General features: G+C 55.1%; 2 protein-coding genes across 2 annotated transcripts; both read left to right on the top strand.

Moving 5' to 3' along the window:
* The first annotated feature begins 1,370 nt into the window (after nt 1-1,370).
* On the top strand, nt 1,371-11,284 carry HDGF (heparin binding growth factor). Its single transcript, XM_036867604.1, has 6 exons — nt 1,371-1,746; nt 8,019-8,095; nt 8,239-8,377; nt 9,055-9,234; nt 9,510-9,733; nt 9,917-11,284. Exons 1-6 carry the CDS (start codon nt 1,660-1,662, stop codon nt 9,921-9,923), a joined length of 714 nt encoding a protein of 237 aa, XP_036723499.1. The 5' UTR covers nt 1,371-1,659; the 3' UTR covers nt 9,924-11,284.
* Nucleotides 11,285-12,417: 1,133 nt separating this feature from the next.
* MRPL24 (mitochondrial ribosomal protein L24) lies at nt 12,418-15,971 on the top strand. Its single transcript, XM_036837436.1, has 6 exons — nt 12,418-12,500; nt 14,505-14,746; nt 14,827-14,922; nt 15,135-15,238; nt 15,507-15,637; nt 15,738-15,971. The coding sequence occupies exons 2-6, from the start codon at nt 14,564-14,566 to the stop codon at nt 15,872-15,874; spliced, it is 651 nt and encodes a 216-aa protein (XP_036693331.1). The 5' UTR covers nt 12,418-12,500; nt 14,505-14,563; the 3' UTR covers nt 15,875-15,971.
* Nucleotides 15,972-16,229: the final 258 nt, after the last annotated feature.

The raw sequence follows: 16,229 nt of genomic DNA, 5'->3' as shown, positions 1-16,229 counted from the left end.
CTCGGCTAATGATAAGCAGCCCTTCCATGTCTGTGATGTTGGCAGGAAAGTAATGTGATCCCATCTCACAGTTGAAGAAACTGAGGCTCAGGGAGACGTTCAGGGGGTAGCCCAAGTTCTCATGACTAGTGAACAGCAGGGTAGGATGTGGATCTGGGCCTTTTGGCTTCATCCTGCACTTCTTTTTCAGGGAGACTGCATATGCTTTGAAGTAGGATCAGGAAACTTGGAAGAAAAACACACATATTTTATCTCTTCAAACCTAGAATATTTTGTTGCAAAATTTTAAGGATCTGGACATACTATAACTTAAGATCCAAACAGCTTATTTCTAAGTTACCATAGGTGTCTGGAATTTCGGCAAACCCAAGATCAGCAGAGTGACAGCAAATCAAAGATGTAATTACGGCAAAGTCTTGTTTGGCTTAATGGTAAGCGACGTGAATTCAAGTTTTGGCTCTATCAGTTCTTAACATATAACCTAGTCTAAAATGTAGTCTCCGGAATCCGGCAAGATCACATTCGTCCTTTAAGGCCCAACTCAAAAGTCACCACTTTGTGAAGCCTTCCCAGATTTTCCCCCACTCTCACCGCCCCAAGAGAGCTAGTGACTTCACGTTTTATCGATGGTTTGGGATTTACTGGCATTCTACTGTCTCTTCCCACTAGAACAGAGCTCATCTGTGAGGGCTTAACTGGTGGTAAAGCCCAGATCTCTTTTGCCAGGAAGTAGCAGAGAACCGAGACCTGTCTAATGCACATGGAACGTGGCCACTTTGTGCCACAACCCCTCCGAAGCTTCCTCGATACCGAATTCCACAAAGGCCGTCGTAGGGCGCAGTCCCCGACGTTTCAGGAGCCACCCCACAGACTGTAAGCACGTCGAGGTCCAGGCCAAACCTCTGTGCGCTCAGGGGCGCGGTGCCCAGCCCTCGCCCCGGCGCCCAGCACGCTGCCATGCACTGGGTGCCGAGCAAACATTCGTGGATAGGGATGGAGCCGAGGGCAGGGAGACACTGCGCCTAAACGTCGACAGTTGGCAGCGCCGAAGCCGCAGTTGGGAGCGACCCGCGGGGCCGGGGGAGGGGCGCCAGGCCGCTCCGTCCTGCCGGGCGCCAGCTCCTCCCGGGCGGGCGGGCACCCACCGACAGCGGGCACACAAAGCCTACTCGGCTTGCTCGGCAATCGGCTCTTCACGCCTGTGTCGCCGCGCACCGCCAGGCGGCTCCAGGTTGGGCGCCGGGCAGTGGCAGGCACAGGGCGTCAAGAAGCCGCACTCATCAAACCGCCGCGGGAGGGAGCGCGGAGGAGGGAGGAGGAGGAGTGAGAAAGGGAGGAGGGAGGAGGAGGAGTGGGGACCGGGAGGGGGGTGGAGGAAGAGGCCTCGCGCAGCGGAGGGAGCAATTGAATTTCAAACACAAACAACTGCACGAGCGCGCACCCATCGCGCCGGAGCGTTGCCCCCGATCCGCGCCCGCCCCGTCCGTGCGGCGCGCGGGCGGAGACGCCGTGGCCGCGCCGGAGCCCGGGCCGGGGGCCACCATCGAGGCGGGGGCCGCGCGAGGGCCGGAGCGGAGCGGCGCCGCCACCGCCGCACGCGCAAACTTGGGCTCGCGCTTTCCGGCCCGGCGCGGAGCCCGGGGCGCCCGGAGCCCCGCCATGTCGCGATCCAACCGACAGAAGGAGTACAAATGCGGGGACCTGGTGTTCGCCAAGATGAAGGGCTACCCACACTGGCCGGCCCGGGTGAGCAGGGCGGCCCGCCGCCCCCTATCCACCTCCAGACTTGGGTTGCATAACACCCGGGAGGGCAAGAGCGCTCCGCGCGGAGGGGGTGGGGGTGCGGGGCGTCTGAGTCCCCGAATCTTTCCCGAGCGACTCAAGCCCACCCGCCGGTTATATAATGGTGGAGGCGGGGTGGTGGGGGTGGTGGCGGCGGCAGCGGCGAACACCTGGCCACACGGCGTCCGCGCGTGGTGGCGTGTGCGCGGCGTGGGGATCTGAGGGCGCCGGTCACTTCCCGGCCCCCGGCTCCGCGTGCTCAGTTCCGCCCCCAGCCCCCATACTCCCAGCGGTTTCGGGCGCGCTGCCTGGGTTTGGGCCAGCAGTGTAACTCCTCCCACCCACCCCCCCAGGCGCCACCGCTACCCCCTTCAGGGACCCCTTCAGGGACCCCCAGTTTCTTCACTGATTGTTACCCCCAGTTCAAACTCTCCTCTTCCTAGATTAGATGGTTAAGAAGGATCTCAGCCCTGAAAGGCTAGATGGAGGCGGAGTTCGCTTCTAGAAAACTTTGGTTTGGGGCATCCGTAAGAGGTCTGAAGTTGGGAGGGTCGAGGAATCGTTGGGGGGCGGCAGAAGAGGGGATCCGTCTAGTTTGGAAATTACCGGCTAGTACCCTTCACTCCTCAGCCCCACAAAAATATTTCTTCGTATGCTGCCGACTCAGACTGGGGACTGAGGGTGGCAGAGCCCTTGTTGGGATTGGGAAGTCCAGTCCAGACTGCCCTGCCTCTCAGTGGAGGTGGGGGGAACCCGAGTTGCTTCTCCTCCCCATTTCTGAGCCTCTCCCGCCAGAACGGCCCAGTCTGCCATGTGGTTGATTCAGCCCGCCAATGTGAGGCGCCCACCCTCCCCACCCCCCCAGCACCTGGCCAGGTGGGAGGGTGGGGCCCAAATGCCCAGCCTGTTGCATTCATCATGTTTCCCCTAAGAACTGAGACAGGTGAAGTAAGGAGTAAGGGAGGTTGCCAGAGGGTGCTGGAGGAGGTTGGGGGTGTCACAAGGGACAGTGTCTCTGGCACTTTATTTCAACGTTGGTGTAGAGAGAGGCCTTTGGTATCGGCCCTAGAGTACAGGACTCCTGTAGAGTGTAATCCAAGGGCAGAGGGGAGTAGAGGGAGTCTTCTGGACAAGGGGGCCAAATGCAGAACTGCCTTATGGCTGTGGGTTGCTCTTTTCCACATGAGTCTGTGTCTTCATCTGGGCCAGACCCTGCTCTGAGCTTGGGAAGTTGCCCCAGGCTCCCCTGGGTCCTGTTCAGAGTGTCCAGACCAACTTTAGGGCCACTCCGAGAAAGTCCAGGAGACCCTTCCTCACTCAGTACCCTCTCCTGAGGAATATACCTAATCCCATATGCCTTGAGCTCCTTGTTCCCTGAAACTTCTAGATGTCTGGCCTCTGGAACGGGAGTGAAGTACAGAGTGAAGCAGGGCTCTCCCAGCCTCCAGGGCCTCCTAGGGGACTTGGGTTTGGGGGGTGGGGGGCAATGTGAGGAAGCAGCCACAGACAGCCTTGTGTGCATGTATGTACGTGGTGTGTGAACACTCAGGTACTTTACCCTGCACCTTTGATCCATCTGGCTGCTTGGTCCAGATGCCAAGGTTCTGGTGGGCAGGGCAAGAACTGAACACAGGTCTCTACTGCTCCTACCTCCTGGGGGTGGGACAAAGTCCAGAGACTGGGGAGGGGGCTCAGCTGGAATGGGGGTCGTAGGGAACCCCTTCAGGCTGCAGGGAAGAGAGAAAGGGGGGCCCATGCAGACCCACATTGGCCCCTGTGAAGAAGACCTTCAGGTTTCTGGTAGCCTTTGGAGTGAGGGCAGCGCCTGGGACTGGGGATGCTGTCCATTTCCTCTGTTCACCCTGGGCCTCCAGGACAGAAGGGCAGGACAGGGAGGCAGTCTCTTGCTCTGTTGAGGCCTGGGCCCTTTAGATAAAGTTCGGGTTCGGGGAGGGAGATCAGACTGGATCCCAAAGAGATAGGACCCCACCCTTTGCCTGTGCTCTGGGTCTTGATTCTGAAAATTGGAGGGAGTGGTACACCCAAGGTTGTTATCTTCCAAATACATTCTCCTTGAGCACCGAAAGAGCAGACAAATCTGAGTCCCTTCACCATCCTTGGGTGCTGTCTTAGTCTTTTGAGTGGCAGAGCCTGACGGGGCCTGGCTCCTCCTGAGATGGAGGAGGAGTAGGGGGGCCTTGCTGACTGCTCCATCTAATAGGCAACCAGAGTCCTCAGCCATGGTGAAGGCCACTGTGTGGGCTTTCCTTCCTCAGCCCCTGCTTCTGGGGAGGATGGCTGACTCTGGGTGAGACTGGAACAGCCCAGTGCTTGGAGAGTTCAGCCAGAGGGACCACGTGGTAGGCACGACCTGCCTGGAAGGATGGTGTGACTCCATCTTAACCTTCTCCTTTCCTCTTCCTCCTGCCTGACTTCCTGGGGGATCTCCAAGCACTTAACAATTAACCTCCAAGACTCAGGGATTTTCCCCCTTAGGTTCCTTCCTCCTCTCTCCACTTCCTGTTTCACAGTCCCAGAAAACCTGAGCAGCCAGAGGGCCTCGCCCATCTGTCCTCCCTCTGCCCTTCCCCCACATCCAGGCACCACCTTCTCTTTTCTGCCTCTTGGGCTTGCCACACTTTCCTGGCCCCAACTGTCTCCTGCCCCAGATTTTACGATTCCTGGGTCAGGTTGGGCCTGGGCCTTGGGTGTGGTGGTCAGAACCCTGGCTGGCAGTCAGGGTGGGCTTAACCTTCTCTGCTGCCTTTCTATGTGCTGAGCTGGCGCCCCTGGGCCTGGATTTGGTATGAGGCTGGGGGAGAGGTGTTCAGTCCTCTCTCCCCACTCCTCACCTGGGTACTTCAGGCCTTAGAAGGTGTCCTGGGCTCTGGGAGGATGGGACTTCTTGTGCTCAGGCCTGTGTGATGGAATGAGGCACATGCAGAGGGCAGAGGGCCGGGGGAGGGGGGGGGTGGGAGTGGATGAGCCCCAGCCGAGGGGAAGTAACTTGCCAGGATTCCTGGAATGGCTGAGAAGTAGCAGAGCCCCCTCCCCTGTTGGCCAGTGGAGGAGGTGCAGTGGGGTACCCAGCACTCATCTGGCCCCACCCTGACCCACTTAGCTTTGACTCACTTGTTCTGAGTCACAACCTGGATATAAAGGCACCGCCTGGGAGACACATGTCTGTATTGGGAGTACAGGCCTCCCCTGAGACCTCATATCCTCTACGTCGTCGTCGTCGACGAAGAACCTCCCTTCACTTCCAAATGCAGAAAGACATTTCCTTTGTGGCTTGAAGGATGAAGGGTCCACTAGAGAAGGAATGTCTCACCTTTTTGGGGTGAGGGGTTGGGAATTCCATTAAGTAAAAAGAGCACGCCTCTCCTGGCCCTTCCCCCTCGGGTGCCTACACTCGAGGTGAGGTGGGATTGGGGTGGCTTTATGCTTTGGAGGTAGATGCCCATCTGCCCAGGCCCCTGGCCTCCCTCTTTCCTCTCGACCTACCCTTTATCTGGCTAGAAGTCAGCAGGGCGGGTATATCTGGTGTGTCCCGTTCTGTCTATTTTTAATTCCCATCCATTCTTTGGTTTCTCCCCCGCCCCTGAGGCTGGGCAGCTGGTGGCCTCCTGGATCCCCTGTCACAGCGTTCAGCTACCTCTCTTTGAGTTTGCTTCCCACGGGAAAGAGACTGATGGGCAGAGCGCTGCTTTGCCTGGTCTGAGCTCCTTGAGAGGACCTCATGTCTCCTGTTTCTCACCCCTTCACTCACCAACCCCCTTTCCTGAGCCTCAGTTTCTCCCTTTCATCACATGTTTCCTACAAGCCTGTTAATGTCCTGGCTCAAGTGTGGCACTAAAAATGCAGAGCCCAGAGTAGTTCCCAGCTGGGACCCTTAGATATCCCCCCCCAGCCCCCCACCCCCTGCCCTCTTTCCTGGTGCACAAAGATCCACCAAGAAGAGGCCTAGGAAAGAGCTTTTGCTATTATTGTCCTATGCCTGTCTCCTGGGATCTCTAAGCCCTGGAGCCCCTCATTTTATTTTTTGCTTCCCCCGCTGAGAGGAGGGTGGGGAGCTAGCAACAGGACCCAGGTATCCTGGCAGAGGACTGGCTCCTCCTTTGCCCACACCCCAGCTCTGGCTTCCTGAGAAGGGCCCCCAGCCCTCAGCCCTAGCTGTGGTTTCAGGCACAGCCAGGGACCCAGGTGCCAGACTCCAGGCTTGGGGGTGGGGTGTGTGTTAGTGTCCCCTCCTCCCCAATCTGGAGAGAGGGCCTGGGGGGGAGGGGCAGTCACATTCCTGGTTGCTGAGTGGCCCCGGGGGCGGGGTTGGGTTGTCATGGCGATGGGGATTGAGCTGGGGTGGGGGACAGCGTGCCTTTCCACCCCCAGCTCTCACACCCCAGTGTCTCCCGGTTGTGGGGAGGGCCCAGTTTGTGCTGGGCCTTCCTGGGGGGGAGGGGCTGGACCTCTGTCCCCAGAGGCCACAGGGCAAGGGGGGAGGTGCTCAGGAGCTTGAAGACTCCATGTCTGGAGCAAGATGCCCCTCAGATTCTTGCTCAGGTTCCACCCCATCTCGTGGGTGTGTCTCAGCTTATTTCCATCCACCTAGCCTCCCTGTCTCCCCAGGCCCCCAGTCAGGGCACTCTGTCCTAGTCTCTGTGTGTTTAATCACTGCCTTGGCCTGCCTGTCTCTTTCCTATCTGCACCCCGGGCCCCAGCCAACATGGCCACCTGGCCTCTGTCCGGTGGGAAGCCCGGCCGCTAGGGCTGCTGCAAGTGTTGCTGGGAGTTGTAGTCCTCTTCCCCCGTCCCCCACACCCCCTCCCCCCCAGCTCAGCTTGGCCTGGGCTTCCAGGGCCTGATCTGGGAGAGGCTATCTGGGCCACTGCCTCTCACCATTTCCCTGACGGACCTCGGCACCTTCTCCACCACAGCATCCCTTATGCCCCCAGGACATTTGAGGCAGAGGATCAAGTCAGGAGCTCTAGTTCTGAAATCTGGCCCTCACTAACTTGTCCTGTCACCTTGGGCAAATCACTTTTCTTTTCTGGGCCTCAGTTTCCTTGTCTGTAAAATGAGAGAGTCTGACTGCATCACATGACTTTCAAAGAGTTCCCCAGAAGTCTTTTGGAGCTGCTGCTGATGGGGGATATTGAATAGGCAGCCCCTTGGCCTCACCTCTCCACTTCAGTCAGAGCAGGCTGCTTTTGTCTGTTTCACAGAGTCATTCAGCATATCTTCACTGTGCACCCACTGGGTGCTAGGCACTGTGCTGGACTTACAAACAGACCTCTCTGTTCTCGGGGCAGGTATAGTCCACGTAGACATTAATCAAATGGTAATATGAAGAACCGTAAAATTGGAATTGTGAAAAGCACTGTGAAGGAGAGGTGCTGAGAGTTTTATCTGGGAAGCCAACCAGGTTGGGAGAGATGGGGAAGCTTTCTGGAGGAAGTGATGATGGGGCTGAGGTTGGAAGGCTCATCAGGAGTTCGTATAGGAGACTGAAAGGTCAGTGTGGCTGGAGCAGAGAGCAGAAGGGCAGTGTACTGGGGAGAGGATGATGATAGCAAGCACGTATGCGGGACGTACTACGTTATGGTCATTTAATCTTTACAGCGCTATGGCTTAAGTACTATGACCATCTCCATTTTATAGTTGAGAAAATTGAGGTTCTGTCAGTTGCCCAAGCTCATACAAATACTGTTGGCAGCATTGGAATTCAGACCTTGACATCACGGAGAACGGTGAACAGGTGGGCCCTAGAGTCCTGAGAAGCCACCGAAAGGTTTCTAGCAGGGGGAATGGAATGCTCAGACCCGCACTTGGAAAGGCCCCCTCTGGCTGCAGTGCGGAGAATGGGTTGGAGTGGGGCAAGAATGGAGGCTGAGAGAAGAGAGGGAGGCTGTGGCTTTAGTCCAGGCAAGAGGGGACGGTGGTTGGACCAGGGTGACGGCAAAGACGTGGAGCTTTATGGACAGGATCTGTTTATGGATGCTGTTTGGTTTGTGAAAGAGAGGCGGGGATTCTGCTGGGCTTTTACGCCTGACTTCTTTTGAACAAAGTTACACTGCTAAAAATGGTTCAGAAACCCCTTTGGTGAGCTCCTGGGTCCCTCTCAGTCTGAGTTTTCACAGATGTGCCTTAGAGATCAGCCCCTTAACCCCTACCCTCCGGCCCCAAATTCGTGACCTCAAGACTCCAGCTCACGCTCACTTTACTCATCTTGCTCTCAGATTGACGAGATGCCTGAGGCTGCCGTGAAATCAACAGCCAACAAATACCAAGTCTTTTTTTTCGGGACACACGAGACGTGAGTGAGGGGGCAGAGGTGGGGAGGGCCACGGGGGGACCACTTTGGGGAAAGAGCAGTGGTGACGGCACGCCTTCCCTATCGGGCTGCGCAGCTCAGATGCAGTGAGGGACTCGAGAGCACAGTCTCCCATCTCTCACCAGGGCATTCCTGGGCCCCAAAGACCTCTTCCCTTACGAGGAGTCCAAGGAGAAGTTTGGCAAGCCCAACAAACGGAAAGGGTTCAGCGAGGGGCTGTGGGAGATCGAGAACAACCCTACCGTCAAGGCTTCTGGCTACCAGGTGAGCTGCCATCCGCCCCAGAGACCTCCTGGAAAGCGGGTGTGGCCATACGTGCCGGGAGCCCCTGGGCCCACATGTGATGCTTCAGGAACAGGGGGCTCAGACACCAACACCAGGGCTTTCAGAGTAGGAGCTCGTGGGGTGGGGGCTTGGGGGAGGCTTTCTGCAGAGGGGAAGGGGTTCTGGGTGTGTGATGTAGCTGTGGTCAGGGGCCACCTGTTAGACAGCGCCTGGGGGGGCAAGAACAGGATGGAGGCGGTAAGTGGGGACAGGCCTTTGGCAGGCCCAGTGTGAGTATAGGATGTGGCCTTAACTCTTTCCACAAAGGCTTCCAGGAGGAGGTGCTCGTGAGCCGGGCAGGATGAGGCGGGAGGGTGGGGGGCGGGGGTTGGCGGGGAAAGGGTCCCAGCTCCCTTTGGGAGAAGTTGACCCGAGGTTTTGCCTCCTGCTCCAGCCCTCCCCCCTCCTGCACAGAGCCCTGCCTGCCCGGCCAGTGGGTTTACCCCGGGGCTAATCCGACAGAGGTGGGTCTCAAATCACTTGTGAGACTGGGCACCTGGGTGGGGGCGGGGGAGAGGTGGGAGAAGGAAGGAGTGAGTGGCCGAGGGAGGGGTCTGGGGAGGGGGCCCAGCGTGGCAGTCGCTGGTGCCACTCAGCCTCTGCTGTCTCCGCCGCAGTCCTCCCAGAAAAAGAGCTGTGTGGAAGAGCCCGAGCCCGAAGCCACCGAGGGTGATGGCGATAAGAAGGGGAATGCCGAAGGTAGCAGTGATGAGGAAGGGAAGCTGGTCATTGATGAGCCGACCAAGGAGAAGAATGAGAAGGGGGCGCTGAAGAGGAGAGCGGGAGACCTGCTGGAGGTAACTGCCCCCTGCCTGGGGCCCCGGAGCAAGGCTCCCAGGCTGAGGAGGGAAGTTACGAGTTTTTCAGGGAGTGCCCGTCTGAGAGACAGACTCGGCCCCTAGTCTTGGGGAGTCCCTTGCTGAGAAGATGGGACACAGGAGACATCTCAGCTAGCAGAGGGCTGGAGGACTGTGGGTCTGCCTAGGAAGGAGAGCCTCTGGGGAAAGGAGGGGGAGGCTGGTGTCCTCCCCCTCGAGACTCAGCCCACCTCATCTCTGCTAACCCTGCCCAGGACTCCCCCAAACGTCCCAAGGAGACAGAAGACCCCGAAGGGGAGGAGAAGGAAGGGGCCACCTTGGAGGGTGAGAGGCCCGTTCCAGTGGAGGCGGAGAAGAACAGCACCCCCTCTGAGCCGGGCTCTGGCCGGGGGCCTCCTCAGGAGGAAGAAGAGGAGGAAGAAGAGGAAGAGGCTTCCAAGGAAGATGCTGAGGCCCCGGGCATCAGAGATCATGAGAGGTGAGTGAGCCCCCTGCCCCTTGGCAGCTGGGCTGGGAGGGCCCAGCCACCTGCTGAGAGGAGGAGGAGGAGGAGGAGGGCCTGTCGCAGTCAGCCTCTAGGGAGGCAGGGTGGGCTCTCCCAGGAGACCGGCACTGGCTGGCCACACCATTAACCCTTCTCCCCTCCAACCCTCCCCCGCAGCCTGTAGCCACCAATGTTTCAAGAGGAGCCCCCGCCCCGTTCCTGCTGCTGTCTGGGTGCTACTGGGGAAACTGGCCATGGCCTGCAAACTGGGAACCCCTTCCCCACCCCAACCCACTCTCCTCTTCCACTCACTCTCCCCCTTCTGAGCTCAGACCCTGGAGATTGACCAGGATGGGGCAGGCCACCTGGCCCTCACCTCCATGTCCCCACACCCCTGTGACCTGAGTCAGGTCCATGTCTTCTGCTCTGTGGGATGAGATGAGGCCACTGTGTCGCTCCCTGCCTGGAGCTGTTTCCCAGTGTATTTGTTAGGGCCTGGACCGGCTATTTCCATCTTCTGACGCCCCTCTCACCCTTCCCCGGGCATTCTAGACCTCTGGGTTGGTTGGGATCAGGGCTATGAGTGGAAGGGATGGAGAATAAGTAGCACGGTGGGCTTCTGGGGCCTGGGAGGGGCAATCTTCAAATTGGGGTGGGGGAGTGGAGTGGGCAAGAGGATGGCATCCTGTCCCTTCCTCCCACACCTGTTCTCCCAGCTACCTGGATTCAGGGAAAGTGGGACAGCTTGTGGGAGAGGGGCTCCCTTCCATAAATCCTGGATGGTTGACAATGCCCATTCTCTTACGCCAACCCTAGGTGTTATGGGAGTTACAGTTTATCATCAAAAGATTTGGGGTCTTCCAAGTTCTTTGAGTCAAGGACCTGAGATCTGAAGGGTTGACTTCACCCAGCTCGGATGGGAGTGTTGAGAAGTATCCATCCACCTTTAGACCTCAGGCCAGAGTTGGGATGCCCTGGGGAGACCCTCAGCTGCCCTTTTCCCTCTCCCCACAGTGCTCAAGGCCAGCCTACAGTCACATACGTCACCCAGACATAAAGGAAAAGACACATTTTTTAGGAGATGTTTTTAATAAAAGAAAATTACAAAAAAAAAAATTTTAAAGACCCCCCCCCATCCCTTTGTGTGCCCCCCACTCTGCTCCTTTCTTCCCCACTGTTGCCCCCATTTCTGAGGTGCACTTGGAGGCTCCCCTTCTGTTTGGGGCTTGATGACTTTTCTTGTTGTAGTTGGGGCTTTGGTGTTCCTTCTGGTGTCATTTCCCATCCACATACCCTCACCTGGTCCCCTCAGTGTTGTCACCAGATCCAATTTGTAACCCACTGAGAGGCCAGAGGGAAATAAGCGCCCTCTCCCAACCTCTTTCTAGTGGTCTATTTGGCTATTCCGTCTCTTGTCTCTTTCACCCTTGCCCCCCTCCCTTGGGCTCTGATGAAAAATTGCTGACTGTAGCTTTGGAAGTTTAGCTCTGAGAACCGTAGATGATTTCAGTTCTAGGAAAATAAAACCCGTTGATTACTACATTGGATTTTGACTGATTCTTTGGGGGTGTGTTGGTTAACTGATGGTGCAGGGGAATGGGAAAGGGAATGCAAATGATTTCCAAATCCACTTTTCAGATTGAGGTAAGGTGTGCCAGCCTTCTCCATTCTCAGTCTGTTAGAGATATCTAAAATTCTACATGAGGGCAAAGTCACAGAATACTGTGCCCAGTATTCTACTTCTGCCCAGCCGCTGTTTAACACAGTTTCCCCCATAAACACCTGGGAAAGTTTTTTTTAAAGTTTGCACAAGAAGTAGGGTGTGGGACTTCCCTGGTGGTCCAATGGGAAAGACTTCCCGCTCCCAATGCAGGGGACCTGGGTTCGATCCCTGGTCAGGGAACTAGATCCCGCATGCATGCCACAACTAAGAACTCCGCATACCACAAGGAAGATCCCACGTGCTGCAACTGAGACATGGTGCAGCCAAAATAAATAAATAAATAATAAAAAAAAAGAAGAAGTAGGGTGTGAGAGGTGACAATATCAGCCACAGCTCATGATAGCCAGGGAAGTTAGGGTGTTGGGGCTGGTTGTAGAAACAACTTTGACCCTCAAGGGCAAAGCTAGGGATGCCCGGTACTGATAACTGGTGATGAGGGTTGGGGAAGTTGATAGCATGGAATCCTCCCAATACTCCTGAATTAAGTGGAATGGCTGGATTAGATCCTCTCTGAGGTTTCTTTCAGTCTGACAGGGCCCACGTTTCATCCCTTAGTTTAGAAAGCCTATGACACTTTCTTCATCTGCCTTGGCTCCCTCCAGCAGAGGGCGGGCGGGGAGAGTATTGACTGTAGCCTCACTAGAAAGAGAGGCCCTCTGCTTTGAAGAAGCCGCAATCACCTAGAAAATGGAGCCGTCGTCTCTAGTAACTACAATTCCCAGCGGCCTCCACGCAGAGCACGTGCAGGAATGTGCCAGGCGCGATAGCATATTCCGCTTTGCCTTCAACTCCCGACGTGCTTCACGGTGCTCTTAAGCTTCCTTGATTTCCTACAAGGCCAAATTTCCTGTTTCTTGCTTGCTTCGCAGCAGCGGACTACAACTCCCAGCATGCAGAGAGGCTAGATTATCGTTGTTGCGCGTCCATTGTACCATTAGACTACTTTTCCCAGGAAGCTGGGGGACGCGGTGGGGCGGGGCTTAGGTCCCACGTGCAGAGGGGACTGACGGAGGCTCCGGGGCTCAGCGGGAAGCGGAGGTGAGGACAGCGTGGCCCGGAGGTTTTGGCAGCTCTGGGCTGGTCCGGGAGCGGGAGCGGGAAGGGCCTTCCTTTACCCTGGCATGGCTCAGTCGCCTCGTCCGGGGTCTCCCTGCTTCGGAAGCTCGGAGCGGGTGGTTGCTGAAGACTGCTGGAAGATGGACATCACCCGTACCTAAGATGGGGCCGGCGGAGCCTTTGGAGCCGGGGTCTGAGGGAGCAGACGCTCTACCTCACTACCTAGCACGGCGCCCCAGAGCGCGCCATGAAAGCCCCACTGCTGAAGGGCACCAGCCTCTCCAGGGTTTGGACGGAAAAAAGGAAAAGATCTAGGGGGCTGGCTTTTTTTTTTTTTTTTTTTTTGCCGCACTGCGCGGCCTGCGGAATCTTTGTTCCCCCACCAGGGATGGAACCCGTGCCCCCTACAGTCCTTCATTGGAAGCGCAGAGTCTTAACCACTGGACCGCCAGGGAATTTTGCTTCTATCAAGTCATATGAATTAGGGCAAGTCACCAGCTCTCAGGGCCTTGGTTTCCTCGTCTCCTGTCAACCTCCCGCGGAGAGCAGTGTGAAGATCAAATGCTGGGAATAGTGAAGTTCCCAGCATTAGACCTGTCACATAGTTGTCCTCCGTAAGCGTTTTTTGATTCTGAATGGGAACACCAAGGCCCTTAACATTCATCCAGCATTAATTAAGAATAATACTAGGTCTTTTCCATATTGAAAAGTATAGAGAAGAAAAATGACCTGATATCTCACTGTTCAGATAAACCAGTTGATGTATTATTTTAAAGGTACGTGGTTAGAAAATGCAAACGTTATGGAAAGGAACAAGATGGAAAGTAATAGCCCTCCCAGACTTCCTCATCTCCAGAACAAGTACTTTATTTGTTCCCTGTTGCCTTCTTGTAAATATTTATGTCTGTGATAGAATATATATTTTTAAATTTACCCAAGAAAGGATAATAGTATCCACATGATTCTGTACCTTGCTTTGTTCAAATGTTAAAAATAACTCGAATGACAGAAACAACCCTGTAAAGTTTTGTGGATGATGAAACTGAAGCTCAGAAGTCAAGTTGCCTAGGGTCACAGAATAAGTTGATGGTGGAGCAGGGACTAGAAGCCAGGTCGTCTGATTCCCAGTCCAGAGCTTTTAATGTCATTAGAGTGCACTTTAATTGTACTTTGAAGTTAGGCTTCATTCTTAGCTATGAAACAAGGTTAATGGTACTTCCTTCATCAGTTGTCCTTGGGCTTAAATGAGATGATACAGGAAAGCACTTAGCATGGCAAGTGGAAGGTAGCAAGTGCTCAGCAAACAAGCGCTTATTATTTTTGCCCTCAGTTGTCTCACCGCCCTATTGGTTTAGTCCATTATCCAAAATTGGGAGGCTTAGAGTACATACTTAGTTTGGAAATGTAGGACCCTATAATCCTAGAGTCTGGCTCTGGGTCCTTTTCCTTTAGAAAAGAAACTATCTTAGGGAGAAGTGGTTATTTCCTGATTGCGATTAGGAATTGGACGTTGTGTAGGCACATTTTAATCCCAGTTTTTATCTCTGCCACCTGTTTGTTTGTTTCACCTTATAACTGCCTGCTTTTTGGCTTTATGTCAGTGTTTTGTCCATTACTTGTTTTCTTTCCATCTTGCTGTTGGTGCGTTTATTAAATAACTTTTTATTGAGTACCTACTACATGCCAAGCCCTACTGGGATCTGCTGGATTCAAGGGTGATCTAGATAACATGGTCCCTGGCCTCAATGAATTTTTGGACTTTGAAGTCAGATATATGTGGCTTTGAATGCTGATTCTCCCACATAGTAGCCTTATGACCATTGACAAGTCACTTAACTTCTCTGAGTCTCTATCGTCATCTGTAAAGCGAAGATAATATCTTGTGAGGATTCAGTAAGATCAAGTCCATTGAGCCATGAAGTAAGTGCTTAAGAAAATGTTGCTTCCCTTGTTTCTTTGCCCCCTTTTTTCTGTCCTACCCCACAGCTGACTAGGAAGATTTCTGGGTCTTTCGCCGGCCAGGGGATTTCTCACAGCCTCCAGCTATGCGGCTCTCTGCTCTGCTGGCCTTGGCATCCAAGGTCACTCTGCCTCCCAATTACCGCTATGGGATGAGCCGCCCAGGCTCCTTGTCAGACAAGAAGAAGAACCCTCCAGGGACTAGGCGGCGCCGGGTGGCTGTGGAACCTATCTCTGATGAAGACTGGCATCTGTTCTATGGGGACAGGGTGAGAATCTCACATGGGGTAGGGTGGCGGGGTGCTCCTGGGCAAGGATCTCCCTCCCTGACGGTCATCTCTTCCCACAGGTAGAGATCCTAGAAGGCAAGGACGCTGGGAAGCAAGGCAAAGTGGTTCAAGTTATCCGGCAGCGAAACTGGGTGGTCGTGGAGGGGCTGAATACAGTAAGTGAAGAGTGAGAATGGTGACGCTCAGGAAGCCTGTGCCATCCGTCCCTGTCCATTAAGAGCAGCACAGGGAGGCCAGAGACTGGCTGAGGGGATGGTGAGACAACTGAACCTTTTACTTTTCAACTTGGGCTGAATGCTCTGAGTTGTGGTAGACAAGCCCCCTTCACACCTCCTGGGTTCTGATAGCCCCCTCCTCTTTTGGACAGCATTACCGCTATATTGGCAAGACCGTGGATTACCGGGGAACCATGATCCCCAGCGAAGCACCGTTGCTCCACAACCAGGTCAAACTTGTGGATCCTGTGGACAGGCAAGCACATGGGGCTCTGGTCCGAGGGTTTCTTGCCCTCTGAGTCCACACAGCTATTAACCATATTTATCCAAAGGGAGTGGTGGGTTGGATGTGCTGGAAATTGAGAGGGGCCATCTCATGGACATGACCCCCCATAGGAAACCCCAGTGCAGGGGTGGCAGAGAAACAAGATGGTGACCTTAGCGTTTTTAGTCACTGATTTTCGGGTTGGAACATAGGAGGGAGACCTAACTCCCTGACTGGCCTCACTTCTTCTATCCCCTAGGAAACCCACTGAGGTGGAGTGGAGATTCACTGAGGCAGGAGAGCGGGTACGAGTCTCCACAAGATCAGGAAGAATTATCCCTAAACCTGAATTTCCCAGAGCTGATGGCATCATCCCTGAAACATGGATTGGTGAGGCTGGGTGAGGCGGCAAGAAGAGGGGGGTGGGAGGAGTGGGAGTCAGGGATGTTAAGAAGCCTTCCCACCCATCTTCTTTCCTCTGGCTCAACAGATGGCCCCAAAGACACATCAGTGGAAGATGCTCTAGAAAAAACCTATGTGCCCAGTCTAAAGACACTGGAGGAGGAGGTAATGGAGGCGATGGGGATCCAGGAGACACGGAGACATAAGAAAGTCTATTGGTATTGAGTCTGGGGAGAGCTGCTTCTCCCCTCGTCTTAGCCTTGAAGGTTGGGACCACCTCTTCTTCAGACTCTAATAAAGAGCCTTGGGTCCTCTGTGTGCAGCTGCTGTCTTTTGGTAGACTGGCACCCCTAACCCCTGTTACAGGGACTGAGGGAGGGAGCATCTGTCCTGATGTTATGACAAAACCTGGACAGAAGTTAGCCAGCCTTAAGGTGGTCCTCCCAAAGGGCAGGGCCTGCAGATTCTGGGATGGAGATCTAAGGGAGAGACAGCTTCCCTCCATGGAGACCTCTGAGTAACAAGGTGCTACCTGTTAGGGAAGACAGTGGGGATTGGGGATGTGAGACCTAATGTAGCA

The sequence above is a fragment of the Balaenoptera musculus genome, chromosome 1 (genome assembly GCF_009873245.2).
Source record: "Balaenoptera musculus isolate JJ_BM4_2016_0621 chromosome 1, mBalMus1.pri.v3, whole genome shotgun sequence".
Lineage (NCBI taxonomy): Eukaryota > Metazoa > Chordata > Mammalia > Artiodactyla > Balaenopteridae > Balaenoptera > Balaenoptera musculus.
Note: the sequence above shows the minus strand (reverse complement) of the source record. Positions and strands in the feature narration are given on the sequence as shown.